Source organism: Canis lupus, chromosome 2, assembly GCF_003254725.2.
Source record: "Canis lupus dingo isolate Sandy chromosome 2, ASM325472v2, whole genome shotgun sequence".
Lineage (NCBI taxonomy): Eukaryota > Metazoa > Chordata > Mammalia > Carnivora > Canidae > Canis > Canis lupus.
The window spans coordinates 34,222,863-34,239,835 of NC_064244.1; the positions used below are offsets into that span (position 1 = coordinate 34,222,863).

Sequence of the window (16,973 nt, forward strand, 5' to 3'; positions counted from 1 at the left end):
AACAAACAAACATAAATTACCAAGCCAAAGAAATGTTCACAATCTTCAAAATGTTCTTTAAGTTTGGCAGAATCAAGTTTTAAAAAATTGTTTTATATATATGTTTAAGATTTTATTTATTTATTTTTAGAGATTTTATTTATTTGAGACAGAGAGAGAGAGCACAAGCCGGGAGGAGGGTCAGAGGGACAGGGAGAAGTTAGACTCTTGGTTCAGCAGGGAGCCCAATGTGGGACTCAATCCCAAGACTCTGGGATCATGAGCTGAGCTGAGGGCAAACGCTTAACCAATTGAGCCACCCAAGTGCCCCAAGATTTATTTTTTTGAGAGACAGAGAGAGAGAGAGAGAGAGATCACCAGCAAATGGGGGGAGGGGCAGAGGAGGCAGGAAAGAGAATCTCAAGCAGATTCCCTCCTGGGCAGGAGCCTGACTTGCGTTGGATCACACCACCAATGAGATCATGACCTGAACAGAAATCATCAGCCAGTAGCCTAACCGACTGAGCCACCCAGGTGCCCCAAAATCGTTACATACAGAATTTTCAGATTATAGTTCAAGGGAGGTGAAATGTTAACAATTGCACAATCAAGATATACAAAGCCCTTTGTTAGAGTTGCAAGAGAGGAGACATGCCAAATCTTTTGCTTTTTGGTTAATCTAAGTCATATGGACATTCACTGGGTCAAAGGACGTTTGCCATACAAACTTCACCAAACGCCTTTCTGGTGATCCTTGATCATAGGTTTAGTTGAAGCATGAGTATTTTATTTTATTTTTTAAAATTTTTAAAAGATTTTATTTATTTATGATAGACAGAGAGAGAGAGAGAGAGAGGCAGAGACATGCCGGGAGCCCCACGTGGGACTCGATCCCGGGTCTCCAGGATCGCGCCCTGGGCCAAAGGCAGGCGCTAAACCGCTGAGCCACCCAGGGATCCCCGAAGCATGAGTATTTTAAATTTTATATTCCATCTTTATTGACAAGGGGAATAGAGGGATTGAGATAGAAGAGATAATAGAAGTAGAGACAGATGGTTAGAAGAGGGAAAGATACCTCTGCACGCCCGCTGCCCGCCCCCTCCTTGGCCCCCTCCTTAGCTAGCTTGTTTCGAATCACTGAGATCTGACAAGAATTAGGTTGGTTGGCAGGGCCCAGGGTTAGGTGGAAGCCTCCTGAAGGAAGAGTAACTAACAAAAATGGGTCTTCCGGTTTGGCACTTTGCTAATTGCCTTATGCTAGTTACCTTATGTATTCATAACAACGCAATGCGGGACGTGCTGGTATTAGCCCCATTCTACAGATGAATGAACTGATTCTCAAAGATTAAACACAAAACGCCCGTAGGTCATACAGCAAGTGAGTGGTGGCGGCAGAATTGGAAACTGCTCCAGATCACGCACTCCTCACACCGCTATCGGCCCTCGGGTCTGAGATCCTCGAGCTGTCGGCGGGCTTCGCACCTTCCTTCCTGGGACAGTTCCCAGTACCGAGGCATGGCGCTGTCCAGCCCTCAGGCCCGCCGCACTGCACAGGCAAGAGAACGCGGCCCCGGGGGGCCATCCCGCCCGCAGGTGGTAGAACTGTCGCGCCCAAGCCCGTCGCCTCGCGGCGGCCATCCCCAGCAGCTCCCCGGGGCTTCGCGCTCGGGGTTCCACTCGGAGAGCCTGGAGGGCCCAGGCAAGAACGGCCCTGCCTCCTCGCCTGTCCCAGGCCCCTTACTCCCGCCCAAAGAGCCAGAGGCAGAGATTACACAATCTCACCTGTCCCAGAGGTGGCGACCGCTCGAGTGACTGACGCTTCGCTCCTCCAACCAGGGACTGTCAGGAAGGTGGAGACTAGATGAGGATGATTGCATCTTTCCTCCAATCCCCGTGCAGCGACTCTCCGGCCGCAGTCTCAGCGTCTCGCGGAGAGCGACAGGTGGGAGAGCTTCGTAAAACTTCCGTGCCTCTTGCAATCCTTGACAGAGAAGCCCCAGAAAACTGAGGGTGAATTCTACTCCACATCTTACCAATCCTTGCGGGTCGTCACCTCTGCCGTAATGTTAATCACAAGTGGAAATTCCCCAACCCTTTCCCGTCACCTCAGATGGGGGCGGGAAGAATGGTACTATTGCGGGCCAATTGTACCACGCGACGTCCTGTGACAAAGTGATCGACGCTTTATGGCGCCAATGAAGCCTCTCATTGTCATGGGTCACCGTGACTGACCACAAGACGAACTAATCCACTTTAAGGTCGTGACGCGATAGTTAGGGACGTTGACCAATAGACGTAGAAAAAGACCGGAAGTCGGCGCGTGGGGTCTGGGAGGCGGGTGTTCACAACCGCCTAGGCCTGCGCGGGTCAACGCAGCTTGGGGGCCGCGAGCCAGCAAGCGGCGCGTGACGAAGAGCCTGAGCGACGGGTCACCTTGGCCAATGATCTGCAGCCGCTGGGGGGCTACAGCCAGTGGCGAGTGTGGGGGGCGGGAGGCAGCAGGTTAGGCAGTGAGAAGTTAGTGGCGCTGCTGGGACGGGGGGAAGGAGAAGCTTCTTCCTCCTGCTGTTCCTCTCGTTCCGGGGATCGGCGGCGGCGGTGGCTGTGAGTGACTCGGCAGCGTCTCCGGCTCCGCGTGCGAACCATGCTGACCGATGGCGGAGGCGGCGGCACCTCCTTTGAGGAGGACCTGGACTCGGTGGCTCCGCGATCCGCCCCAGCCGGGGCCTCGGAGCCGCCTCCGCCGGGAGGGGTCGGGCTGGGGATTCGCACCGTGAGACTCTTTGGGGAGGCTGGGCCCGTGCCGGGAGTCGGTGGCGGCGGCAGCGGTGCGGCCGGAGGGGACGCGGCGCTGGATTTCAAGTTGGCGGCTGCCGTGCTGAGGACCGGGGGTGGAGGTGGTGCCTCTGGCAGCGACGAGGACGAGGTGTCCGAGGTACGCTTCCAGGACCCCCGCCTCCCATACGGTGTGAGGCATGAATTCTCTTTGGGCCGGCACAGGGCCCGGGCCACCTTCTCGCTCCCCGGGCAGAGCCGTTCTCTGACAGCGATCGGCTCCATGGCGTCAGTGGCAGCGGTGCGGGCCTAGTGCGCCCTCAGCTTACTCTTCAGCCGTCGGCTCGAGCCGGCCCGGTTCCCGTCACCATCCGTAGACCCACAATGGGGAGTCCTTTGGTCTCTAAGCTTCGCGCGGGAACAAGGACTCCTCTAGCTACCTCCCGCCCACCCCGCTTTGGAGATGGGGGGGGTGGGGGGGCGGGGTCTTGCCGGAGTCCCTGCCCTTGGTACTGAGAGACCGAGCGAGACTGGGAGAGGGAGACAGAGAGACACCGAGACCGAGACCGAGACAGAGCTGGCTAGCTGAGAGAGCATTTCCACTATATGCCTGTTCCCAAAGTTGAGTTCTCTGTCATTTATTTGCCCTGTGCCTTGCCTGTGTAGAAAGAAGAGTTCTTAATTTCCTTTTTTTAGTTTGAGACAGGTTAGTATGAAGACTCTCTCTGCTTTTACCCTGAGGAAGCACGTGAGTCTTGCACCTGGGACCTTTTGTGAAGTTACACAGGAAAAGGAAATTCCAGTGCATCTTTGAGCTTCAGCAAAACTGAAGTCTGTAGATTTTTAGGCTTGGAGTAGGTAAAACAATGAATACCTTTTGTAGCATTTAATGATCAGATCCTTCATTTCTTTTAACTCTTTAACTCTTAACTGTGCCTTAGGTCTGAGCAATGTGGGATGGAAGGCATTGTCCTATTTTGGTCCCTAGGGAAAAGGTCCCTATATGTTTATATAAAATATATGTACTTTTTTTTTTTTTCCTCCTGACCATGGTTTGGATTTAGTACTGTTCCTTGATGGCTATTGTTCTGAGTGCCCAGAGTATTCTATTTTGGTTCTAAGGTGCCTGGTTCATTCCCCTATGACCAATTATTTTAGCCTCTGATCTTGGTGTTAAAGTACAGAGATTTCTCTGTATACAACTATCCTGGCTGCTGTATTTGAGAGGAATAAAAAACTGTTTGTGGGTTGCAGAATACAGTTAGTGCATTGTCTTACCATTCCACCATTGTCTTGCCATGTCTGAACAGGGGTTCATTTATATTTAAAACGTTAATGCATTTTCACTCCAACGTTATGCTTTGGAAAAAAAATAGTATGTGGGATGTAAGGGAGCTAGTCCCTTGAATGTCTGTATCTTGAAATTTCACTTTAAGAGAACTAATTTCTAAGTCAAAGTGAGACAGGATTGTATTTGAGTAGGCAATTATGGGGAAAGTTTCTGGAGCATCTCTACTTTTGTGCTTATGGATGACTTTCTTTTATCCTTTCAATGAAAATTGATTAGAGAGGAACCTAAAACATATGTACTTTTTACCACAAAATAAAGTGGGACTACTTTTAGGTTCTAAAAATTAGAGTCTTCTTTTGGTTTTGTTTTAACTTGTAAGAGAGACTGAAAAGGTTTGCTTTGGTCTACATGTGATGTCCTTGATCTTCTGGACCATTTTTTACATAATTCTCATAGGTGAAATGAAAGATCACTATTTCACTTTTACATAAATAGTATTCTTAATTTTTTTCAGGAGAGTGCTGGTGAGCCTTCAAAGTCATAAATCTCTAACTCTTTTAGCTCATGTGTTATATCTGGGAAATGAACTTTTTAACTATTTCTCTGAGGCTTGTACACACATAAACACACATGCACAGACAGTCTCTCTCTTCCTCTAACTTACTGTATTTCATTTGGATTTCCCGTACCGTGTGATTCTGTGAGTAGAATCCACACCATTTTTTGGGTGTTCATTGTGGAAGTTATTTTTGATGATTCTTACACCCATTTAGATTAATGGTAGAAGAACTCATTTTCCTGTTAAGTTTTCTGTACCTAAAAAGGATTTAGGTATTAAGTGTATATGGATAGGCCTCATTTTGGAGTGAATGTGTCTGGGATATCCAGAGACTTTACCATAGTCTTAATATAATGCTCAGTGTGGAAAAAAAAAAAAAAAAAAGATAATGCTCAGTGTGTATATAAATTTTTTTCTTAAATTGTGGATGAAGAAAATTTTGTTTTTATGTCTTCTTTCTCATATATCATATAGATAAGAAATTCCTGGAGTATCTAATCTTTTCTGTACAGTATGTGTGGTAGAGTATAGTCTGTGTATTTGTGAGAGAAATGACCTCTTTTGCTCAAGCAGATTTCTTCTCTCTCTTTTCTTTCACAGGATTAGCTGTCTTCTCCCATATTATGGCCTTTGAATTTCCAGTGTAAAGAGACCATAATGTTCACAAAACACTCACCCAATTGGCATTTGATAAATAATACTAAAATCTTTATTTTCATCTTCTCTAGATGTTTTAGAACCAAGTATTTAGAATCTAGACATCCAGAGAAATAAGGAGTTATTTTATAGTTTGAGAGTGAAGTTTGTGTTGTTCTCCAAATGGGGCAGGACTCAGTGAGAAATAAGAAATGTGGAAGCCTAGTTTATTTGCTCTAGAATTAGTTGAAGTCATACATTTGGTGTGCAGAGGCATAGATACTCTAAGGACCTCTTTTTTGTTCATTATAAGAGCCAATCGCTAAGAAAAAACAAGCTATTTTCCCTTGCTGGCTAAGTCAAAAGACCTTTTAGTTTAAGGAATGGGCTGGGTCTTTCTGTAAATTTTTATTAGAATTGTACAAGCTTAGAGAATGCCATCATTTGGAATCTTGATTCTTGTTTTAAACCTTGGTAAATATCTGTTTTGTATTTCTTCAGGCATGGCAAGATGTTCCTTAGCATCCAAAGCCTTGAATAGAAAGCAGAACTTGCATTGGGTCCTATTGAAATGTACTATTGTTCAGAATAGAGATCAGGTTGAAAATTCTTTAAAAAATAATTTTTAAATGTTGACTTTAGATTAGGAGTCTTTTTTTTTTAAGCAAGTAAAAATGAAGAAAATACCTAAAGAAAATGCATTTGTGAGGTTTATGACTTAATTTTTCACTGTCATAAGAATGTATGCATATATATGCATGATATCCTTTCAAAATTATAAAAGTCATATAGTCTCATGCTGAAAAATTCAACAGTGTAGGTAGTAGATATAAGGTACAAAGTAAAAGTCCTCACCTCCCACTAACCCTTCAAATTCCCTTCTTCAGTGATAACCAATGTTAAAATTTTTCTTTCAGTTAATTTTCTGGGCCTGTATACACACACTTTAAAGACAGATACCGAATTAGATAGCATACCTTTATTTTATTTTATTTGTTTATTTGACAGAGGAGAAAGCATGAGCAGTGTGGGTTTGGGGGCGGGGGAGGGTGGTACAGATGGAGAAAGTCAGGAAAGAGGGAGAAGCAGACTCCCAGTAAGCAGGGAGCCTGACCTGGAGCTCAATCACAGAACCCTAAGATCCTGACCAAAGTCAAAGGCAGACGTTTAACCGACTGAGCCACCTGGGTGCCCAGACAGCATAGTTTTGTATCATAAGATTTTTTTCTTATATTGAGGCAGGTACATATTTATAATTAGATAGAAGCACACAAACACTGTATATAGCAATTTTTTTTTTCATTTATTTATGATAGTCACACAGAGAGAGAGAGGCAGAGACACAGGCAGAGGGAGAAGCAGGCTCCATGCACCAGGAGCCTGACGTGGGATTCGATCCCGGGTCTCCAGGATCACGCCCTGAGCCAAAGGCAGGCGCTAAACCGCTGCGCCACCCAGGGATCCCTGTATATAGCAATTTATAGCAAATTATAGCAGAAGCTTTGTAGGGATTTTTTTTCCTGAAAAATATTTTTATTTATTTATTTTTAAAGATTATTTATTTATTTATTTATTTATTTATTTATTTATTCATTCATTCATTCATTCATTCATTCATTCATGAGAAACAAAGAGAGAGGCAGAGACACAGGCAGAGGAAGAAGCAGGCTCCATGCAGGGGAGCCCCACGTGGGACTCTATCCCAGGTCTCCAGGATCACACCCTGGGCTGAAGGTGGCGCTAAACCACTGAGCCACCCAGGCTGCCCCTGAAAATTATTTTTAGAGGCAAAAGTACCACTATACAATTTCCATTTTGATTTTCTCTATTTGAAGAGGAGATGTATCATTTCCTTTAGAGTTCCTTATAATCTATATCTAGAGGCAAAGTTTCTCAACAGAAACATGCTGACATTTTAGTCCAGATAACTCCTGTTAGAGGCTATCCTGTACATTAGCAACATCCCTGGCCTTTACCTACTAGATGTCAGTAGTACCCGCCAGTTGAGAACCATAAATGTCTCTAGATATTGCTAAATGTCTCCTGGGGACAAAATCACCCCTGGTTGGAACAATGGTCTAAGAGTCCATTCTTATCAGCAGGGATGGCAATTTTGAAAAATTCATTGTCCATGAAAATAAATTTCTAAAACACTTTATGGGGGCTTTGTTCAAGGTAGAAAGGGCTTTATTCCATATATTATTAGTACCGATGAAATAGGAAATATAACTTTGTATTCCAGGGAGCAGATTTTGGAGACATTGGAAATGTTTACAGAAGGAAAGGCTACATGTTATCACTGTCACAATTTGTTACATTGCATAAGTATCAACTTAGCATAAGTTTCATTCTGTAAAGCCTTAAGACTTTACATATAAAATGATATATTGATAAGTATGGTTATATGAATGGTGGGTCAAACCAGAGCTGATTAGGTTTGAATGGAGGAAAACCTCATTGTGAAACTTGAAGGATGAAGGGTTTTCTTATGGTTATTATTTAGTACATTACAGTAGGTACACCTGTGTACAATTGATGAGTCAGAGTGACGGAAAGGCAAATACAATGAAAAGCCTTGAACTAACCCCCTTCTCCCAAGTATCTTGCCCTCTACACTTTAATGTTTTTTTCTTTCAGAATTTATGGAAATACAAATATGTGTTTTTATTTTCCCTATTATATAACAAAAAAATAACATACTGTGTGTGTGTGTGTGTGAGAGAGAGAGAGAGAGAGAGAGAGATTTCTAAGTGGTAGATTTGAGAAAGATTTGGACTTTATCTAATGAGAGTGATAAAACATGTTAAGAATGAAGCATTGGAGATGAGTTTAAGCACATTTCTTCTGGAGTCTATCTGGTGGTGATATGATAATGTACTAGATAACTTCTGAAAAATCAATTCTGGCCTTCTGATGAAATGATAGATAAAAGATTACACTTTGACGAGAAAACAAAGCAGTTTTTAAAAAGTTTTAGTCTCGAATTGGCAAGTAAAAAGAAAAGAAATGAAGAGTCTACCTCTTTTTTGTATTTTGCCAGATTTACCTTTCTACATAACCAAAGGTATAAGAAATAAAATCAGTTCCTTTCTTTTTTTTACCCATTATAAATGAACTATTTCAACATATCTCTCTTCTTGGATTTCATTATTTACAATTTTCCTTTCTTGTTGCTTGTTTATAAAATCATAGAATCTTGTCTCATTTTTAGGTAACTGCTACCATTTATGGAATACTGCATAATATATGCCAGAACCATATTAGATACTTTTGTTATTTTATTTCATTGTTTCAGCACACCTTTCAGGTAGATATCTACATTTTTATAGATTAATAAATGTAGGCTCAGTGCAATGATGAATCCATAAATCATAAAACAAAAGAATGGTTAAAATGTTACATAGCTAGTAAGTGGTAAAGCTAGGATTTGAATCTAGTACTGAATCCAGAAACCATGCCATTTTTGTGCTTCTTTAGATTAGGAAATAGCTTTTGGTTATGAAATACTGCTTTTCCAGTAAATGCTTGCTTAGTCCCTGTAGAAATTTTCATATATCTAAAGTAGAATGAGAAAAGTAAGGACAGTGTAGTGAATTTCTCATAAAGCTATTTTTCTTCTCATTGTTGCAAAATGAAAAATTGAAAATATCCATATTTGACAAAATATGAAATTAGAAACTGCATGTCGGGACACTGAGCAAAACCTTACAAGTCTGTATACCTTGAGCTAAGTGACTTGCCCAGGATAACACAGCTAATTTGTAGTAGAAAATAGGTCATCTGACTCCCATTATCTTACTTGTCCTGTCAGTTGTACCAATGAATTTAATTAGTTGCTTAAGACATGCCTGTCTCAAATCAGCATATAATCCATAGTTGACCTTGTTGGAAAAATTTTATATTATTTAATGAAATTGATAACTGCTGTGTAGATCAGTATATTAGGAAGACAATTAAAAGTATACCATTTAGGGGATCTCTGGGTGGCTCAGTGGTTTAGTCCCTGCCTTTGGCCCAGGGCGTGATCCTGGAGTCCTGGGATCGAGTCCCACATCGGGCTCCCAGCATGGAGCCTGCTTCTCCCTCTGCTTGTGTCTTTGCCTCTCTCTCTCTCTCTCTCTCTCTCTATGTCTCTCATGAATAAATAAATAAAATCTTAAAAAAAAAAGTATACCATTAAACAAAAAAGTATACCATTGAGTATACATTGAGGAGCACTATTCTTTTTTTTTTTAAGATTTTATCTATTCATGAGAGACAGAGATGCAGAGAGAGAAGCAGGCTCCTTGCACGGAGCCCAATGCAGGACTCAATCCTGGACCCCTGAGCCGAAGGTAGATGCTCAGCTGCTGAGCCACCTAGGCATCGCTTTATTTATTTATTTTTTTTAATTCTATTTGCCAACACATAGTATAGCACTCAGTGCTCATCTCATGGAGGAGCACTATTCTAAGGTAATTTTGTAATTAAACTTACTTGAAAAGTTCAGTTCTTGTCATTATCTTTAAAAATTTGAATAAATATTAAAACTATGGATATAGAAAGGCATATTCCCCTACTTTGCACCTTTGCCAATATGGAAAATGTTGGTTTTGTATATTTTTACACTCTAATTTGTAGAAATTAAAATAATATGGGGCAACCCCGGTGGCTCAGCGGTTCAGCACCACCTTCAGCCCAGGGTGGGATCCTGGAGACCCGGGATCTAGTCCCACGTCAGGCTACCTGCATGTGGAGCCTGCTTCTCTTTCTGCCTATGTCTGCCTCTCTCTCTCTCTCTCTCTCTGTCTGTCTCTCATGAATAAATAAATAAAATCTTTAAAAAAATTAAATTATGTGTGCTCTTCTCTTGGTAGTTAATGACAGCGTGTAGTTCATATGAATGATCATTTGCCTTGTGATGATTGACTGGCTTACCTTGCTTCTGGCCAATTTTACCTAAACCAGGAAGAAAGTAAAGTTGTATATAAAGCTCTATTTTATTTATTTGCTAGACTAAAATATAGCAGCCGTTTGTGACAGAGCACATTTGATCTTCCTCCTTTACATACGTTTCTGTTCTCATAAAGTTTTTCCCATAATGGATGTTTTCAGTAGTAGAAAGGGTATTTGTTTGTTTGTTTGTTTGTTTTTTAAAGTAGATATCCCATTGTATCCTAGCTGTTTGATATACCTGCATTAGTGTGCAATTTTGAAAAGAGAAAGGCAAGTATACCCCCAGGGGTTGGCCTTAAGAACCAAAGAATTGTACAGGAGAGCAGTTTATTAAGTTGTCGAGGTAAGTTTGATTTGCTTAACAATTTATAATGAGGACATTTAGATTGAGAACAAGCTTTTTGTTTGTTTGTTTTTGTGTGTGGTAAAATATACAGAGACAGAATTGACCATTTTAACTATTTTTTTGTGTTTTTTTAGTTGTCTTAGAATATACATAGAAAAATTTACCATTTTAACCTTTTTGAAGGATAGAGTTCAGTGGCATTAAGTATATACACATTGTTATGCAACCATCACCAGCAGCCATCTCCAGAATGTTTTCACCTTCCCAAATTCTGTATCCATCCCTATCTACCCTTCCTCACACTCTAGCAACCACAATCTACTTTCTTTCTCTGTAAATGTGACTACTCTGGGTATGTGTGACTGGCTTGTTTCACTTAGCATTATGTTGTCACAGTTCATCCATGTTGTAGCATGTGTCAATTTCATTCCTTTTAAAGGCTAAATATTATACCATTTTGTATATATACCACATTTTGTTTATCCATTCATATTTGATGGACACTTGGATTGCTTTTATCTTTTGGCTATTGTGAATATGCTTCTATGAACATGGGTGTACAAATACCTGTTCAAGTTCATTTGTTCATTCTTTTTCTTTTTCTTTTTTTTTTTTAAGATTTTATTTATTCATGAGAGAAACAGAGAGGCAGAGACATGGACAGAGGAAGAAGTAGGCTCTCTGTGGGGAGCCTGATGTTGGACTCAAATCCCAGGACCCCAGATTACCACTTGAGCCAAAGGCAGATGCTCAACCACTGAGCCACCCAGGTGCTCAAGTCCTTGCTTTCAATTTTTCTGGGTAGTGGGGTTACGGGATCATTTAGTAATTCTATTTTTAATTTTTTGAGGAATTACCATGCTGTTTTACATGGCAGCTATAGCATTTTATATTCCCATCAGAATTGCACAAGGGTTCCTATTGCCACACACTCTAGCAAATACTTGTTATTTTTTATTTTGTTTTTGTTTTTGATAATAGCCATCCATATGAGTGTAAACTAGTATCTCTTTGTGGTTTTATTTTGCACTTCCCTAATGATTAGTGATGTTTAGGATCTTTTAATGTGCCTTTGGCCATTTGTATGTCCATTCAAATCCTATCCCCATTTTTAATTGGGATGCTTTTTCATTGTTTAATTGTAGATATTCCTTGGGTATTAATCCCTTATATATATAATTTGCACCTATTTTTTTCATTCCATGGGTTGCCTTTTTACTCTGTTGATATAGTGTCCTTTTATTCCTCAAAGTTTTTAATTTTGATGAAGTCCAGTTTACCTATTTTTTTTTCCATTTGTTTATACTTCTGCCATCCTATGCGTGAAGTTGTTGCCAAATCCAGTGTTGTGAAGATTTTCTCTGACGTTTTCTTCTAAGAATTTTATAGTTTTAACTTTTAATTTAGGTCTGGGATCCATTTTGAGTTAATTTTTGTATACAGTGTAAGATCAGTATCCAGTCATTCCTTTGCATATGGATATCCATTTTTGCCAGCACCATTTGTTGAAAACCCTATCATCTCCCAATTGATTGGTCTTGACATCTTTGTTGAAAATCAGTTGGCCATATATTGGAGGGTTTATTTCTGGCTTGTCTGTTCTTTTTTTTTTTTTTTTTTTTTTTTAATAAAGGTTTTATTTATTCATTCATGAGAGACACGGAGAGGGAGGCAGAGACATAGGCAGAGGGAGAAGCAGGCTCCACGCAGGGAGCTCAATGTGGGACTCGATCCCAGGACCCTGGGATCATGCCCTGAGCCAAAGGCAGATGCTCAACCGCTGAGCCACTCAGGCATCCCTGGCTTCTCTGTTCTATTCCATTGGTCTGTACGTCTGTTTTATGCCACTATCACACTTTTTTTTTTTTTGATAACTTTTCTAGTAAGTTTTGAAATCAGGCAATGTTGGTTTTTCAAATTTGTTCCTTTTCCAAGATTGTTCTGACTATTCAGGGTCCCTTGAAATTCCACATGAATTTTAGGATGAGTCTTTGGGGATTGCATTGAATCTTTAGATTACTTTGAGTGAGAACAAGTTTTAGTGCAAATCTTAATGTAATTGTTTTGGGGCACCTGGGTGGCTAAGCTGGTTAAGTGTCTGATCCTTGATTTCGGCTCAGGTCATGATGTCAGTGTTGTGGGATCAAGTGCTGCGTTGGGTTCCGTGCTTGGCGTGGAGTCAGGTTGGGATTCTCTCTCTCCTTCTGCCTCTGTCCTTTCCCCCCACTGTCTCTCTTTTTCTCTCAAAATAAATAAATAAATAAAATCTTTTAAAAAGCTTAATACAATCGTTTTATTACATTAGATATTAGCAAATCAAAAGGTTTGAATTTGACAAAATAATAAAAATCATCTATAATAGGGAAAGGTTGTAGGAACACTCAGTGATGTCTTCCCTAAAGACATTGAACCCAGTTAAAATGGAATAGTGTAGATGAGTAGATGTTTCTGAAATATAATCCTCATTTTTTCCTGATTCATTCTCATATTGACTAACTTGTGATTGATCACAATGCTTCATATATTGATTAAATGCTAGGAAGAATATGTTTTATTTATCCTTTATATAACTAGTGGTGAGTTCAGTTTTAGAAAAATTATCTCAGTATAGTATTAAAGCTAGATAAAGGAACCTGTAATATTTTCTTTAATGATGTAGAATTGAAATTTCACATTACGTAAGCATTTTATGAAATCTTAGAAAGTAAAGGTTTGGTCTTGCTAGTTAGTTGATACCTCGAGTGGTACACTTTGGAAGGACTTTCAGTTCTTACCAGCTTCTGATTTTTTTTCTCTGTTTACTTATTTTTCTGCTATATCTCTACATTTTAATTTTTGCCTTTTAAAAATTGTAGTCGTTAAATTCAGTAACATATGTGAAACAAACTGTCGTTATCAAAGAGCAATCCCAAAAGGGGCAATAGTCCAATTATATTGGATACATTGTCTTTCTTTGTTACTTTTTATTTTGATGTAATTTCAAGCTTACTGAAAGTTGCAAGAATAATACAGGAACTCCCCCCATATATCCTTTATCCAGACTCACTAATGTGTTCATGTTATATTGTCCTACTCTCTCTCTCCATTAACAAATAAATGAATAATTTTCTGAATAATTTGAAAATAGATTGTATGCATCATGCTTCTTTATCTTTAAATTCTTTTTTTTTATCCTTAAATTCTTCAGTGTACATTCCCTGAACATTCTCTTACATAGCCACAGTACATTTATCAAATTAGGAAATTGAACACATTTCCAAGGTATTTTTCAAAATCAGATTCCCGAAGTTTAAAAAATTGAAACATAATCCACATATCCTAGGTTCATTCTTTATGTACAATTCAGTGGTTTTTAGTATATTGACAAAGTTGTGCAACTACTACCACTATTTTTTGAAAACATTTTCATCACCCACCAAGCAAAACCTTGTACTCATTAACAGTCATTTCCCACCCATCATCCAACTTCCATCCCATATTCTCTGATAATCACTAATGTGCCTTTGTCTTCGAATTTGCCTAGTCTGGGCATTTCATATAAATGGAATCATATGACATGTGGTCTTTTGTATCTTCTTTCACTTAGCATATTATTGCCAAGGTTTCTACATGTTGTGACTTGTATCAGTACTCCATTTGAAAAATATTCCATTTTGTTCATTGATTATTTCTACATTTTGGCCAGTAGGAATAATGATGCTTTGAACATTTGTGTACAAATTTTGCATGAACATTTCTTTTCAGTTCTCTTGGGTGTACACCTAAAGAGTGGAATTGCTAGATCATATGATAACTAACTCCAGGGTGTTTGACTTTCTGAGGAACTGCTAAGCTGTTTTCTATGCAGCTGCACTATTTTACATTCCTATCAGCAATGTCTGAGGGTTCCAACTTCTTTACAAGCTTGGTAACTTTTTTTTTTTAAGACTTTATTTATTTACGAGAGACACACAGAGAGAGAGGCAGAGACATAGGCAGAGGGAGAAGCAAGCTCCATGCAGGGAGCCCGATGTGGGACTTGATCCCAGATTCCAGGATCTCACCCTGAGCCCAAGGCAGACACTCAACTGCTGAGCCACCCAGGCGTCCCTAAATAAATAAAATCTTAAAAAAAAAAAAAAAAAAAACCTCCAAAACATATTTGTAAAAAAAAAAATCAATTGACTGAAAATGTTGGGGTTTATTTTTGGAGGATTTATTTCTATTAAATTCCATTTATTCTAGATGTCTTATGCTAATTTTATACCATCTTGATTACTGTAGCTTTTTGCAGTAAGGTTTGAAATTGGAAAGTGTAAGTCCTCCAACTTTGTTCTTTTTCAAGATTGTTTTAGCTATTCTAGGTTATTGGATATGTTCTTGTTCTCTTTATCAGGTTTTCAATAGAGTTTAATAGGGGGTATTCAATATTCTGCAGAATTTGTGGTCACACAAAAGGGCCCTCCTCTTGCATTAGTAATATTCTAACTCTTGAAATTTCCACCCCTCTTATATACACTCTTTTTGGACTAGGGGGACAACTCGTGATTTAAACTTGTTTTTGCCAGGCTATGAAAAGAGCAAGTTGTCACAATTTAAGTGTTTGATTTTTTTCATGTATCCTCTCCTTGACAAACCATGGGTATGTTTGAGAGGAGATAAAACTGAGGTAGGAGGAGATGATTGGTTTTGGTAGCTGTAGTCTGAATGCATCTGATGTGGACTATAGTCTGCATGAAGAATGCAGATGGATTTCTTTTTTTTTTTTTTCAGGATAATAGATAAATGAATAAGTGAAATAAAATATAAACCATAGTAATTAGAGTTTTTGTGTTTAGTATCTTCTAACAACTACTTAGGAGGTGTGAATCCAATATTTAAGTAACATACAATTTGCTCTCTCCCAACCTAGTGTTATCACCTGTGATTAAATTGCAGAAACAGATCTTACATGTGACTGCTCAAATGGTTGCAATTATATTAAATTATTAGTTATTTTCACTCTGTAAACAGAGTCTGTACTATATTTTAGTATCTTCTACTTAGGAGTTGATAAAGAAAAGTTTATTTTCTTTTAGTTTGAAGACAGCATTATTTAAAGCTATATATAAATCAGGTGCATGGATTTGATCTATTATTCCTCCCCCTCACAAAATTTAGAATAATATGATCATACAGTATTAAAGTTAGTTTTCTATTGTGTATTATATTTCCTTGTTGCTAATCTGTTACAGTCATTCATTCATTCCCTAGAAAAGAAAATCAGAGCTTAGTTTAGGGTAGAACCTCTTCATGAATTTGTGTCACACATAATAAAGTTATGTCTTTCAGAACTTAGAGTCCTTGGTAATCCACCCAGGTGTCCCAGCATTGTGTACTTTGGTTGCATTACCTCTTTTAATATTTTCAAGGTCTTGGGGCACCTGGGTGGCTCAGTGGTTGAGCGTCTGCCTTCAGCTCAGGTCGTGATCCCGGGGTCCTGGGATAGAGTCCTGCATCAGGCTCCCCGCAGGGAACCCACTTCTCCCTCTGCCTATGTCTCTGCCTCTCTGTGTATATCTCTCATGAATAAATAAAATCTTAAAAAAAAAAATGTTTTCACAGTCTTGTGACAATCCAAGATCCTAAACACAAATGTATGTATGTCTTGTGTAAGTTGGATGATCACTGTAAGGTTGATATTTGGATGTCTTACTTTAGGAGTTTGATGGGTTTTAGGTGGCAAGTTTAAAGAGGCAATGATTAAAAATGAAATGATACAAAGTCCATCAGCATATGATTGTCTTGTGTTCATATTTAAGTAGAATCACAACTGCTCCATTAGGGTCTGTAAACTCTCCAAGCATGTTGTCCTTCACAGCCTTTGCAGTTTATTCTCTCAGGAGCATTCTTCTCTAGATATCCATGTGGCTTCAATCTCCTACTTGTGCAGTCTGCCAAGAGGCTTTCCAACTGCCTACTCTATATGTATTTGCATAAACACCTCAGGGTCACCAATTTTAATTCTGAACTCATCATTTCCCCCTCCACCCTGATTTTTTTTTTTTTACCTCCACCCGTGTAAATTGCATTGCCCTAAAATTAGTTACTGCAGTCTGAAACCTCACATCTCATATTTGTTATTTCTTCTCACCATACATATTTAAGCAGGCACTAAGTCCTGTAGGTTCTTTCTTAACATCTTGTTTATTTGTCCCTTTCTCTGTTTCCTTAATGCTTCTGCTATAAATAAAACCATTATCTTTCACTGGCATTTATTTCAATAATCCCTGGCTCTGTCTACCTTCAAGATTATATCCCTCTAATTCTTACTCTACCCTGCTGTCAGAGTAAATTCTCTAATGTCAATTTAGTCATGTCACTCTTGACAAAAAGCCTTCTCATTTCTTAGATAAAGGATAAGTCAAATTCCTTGACGTGGCATACAAGGTTATTTAGGATTTAGCTTCTGTCTATTTTTTCAACTGTCCTTC

The 16,973-nt window shown here is 39.4% G+C and overlaps 1 protein-coding gene across 8 annotated transcripts in view; it reads left to right on the forward strand.

Annotated features, from left to right (window-relative positions):
* Window positions 1-2,459: 2,459 nt before the first annotated feature.
* Window positions 2,460-16,973, forward strand: part of ANKHD1 (ankyrin repeat and KH domain containing 1) — a 118,954-nt gene continuing 104,440 nt past the window's right edge. For 4 of the 8 annotated variants that reach the window (XM_025445456.3, XM_035713851.2, XM_025445459.3 and 1 more), the window contains exon 1: window positions 2,461-2,914. In XM_025445456.3, the coding sequence (XP_025301241.1) occupies window positions 2,624-2,914 (291 nt within the window). In that variant the 5' untranslated portion in view covers window positions 2,461-2,623. Of the gene's footprint in view, window positions 2,915-16,973 lie in introns of all 8 variants that reach the window. The other 4 variants (XM_025445457.3, XM_049101834.1, XM_049101839.1 and 1 more) reach the window with 2 other exon arrangements.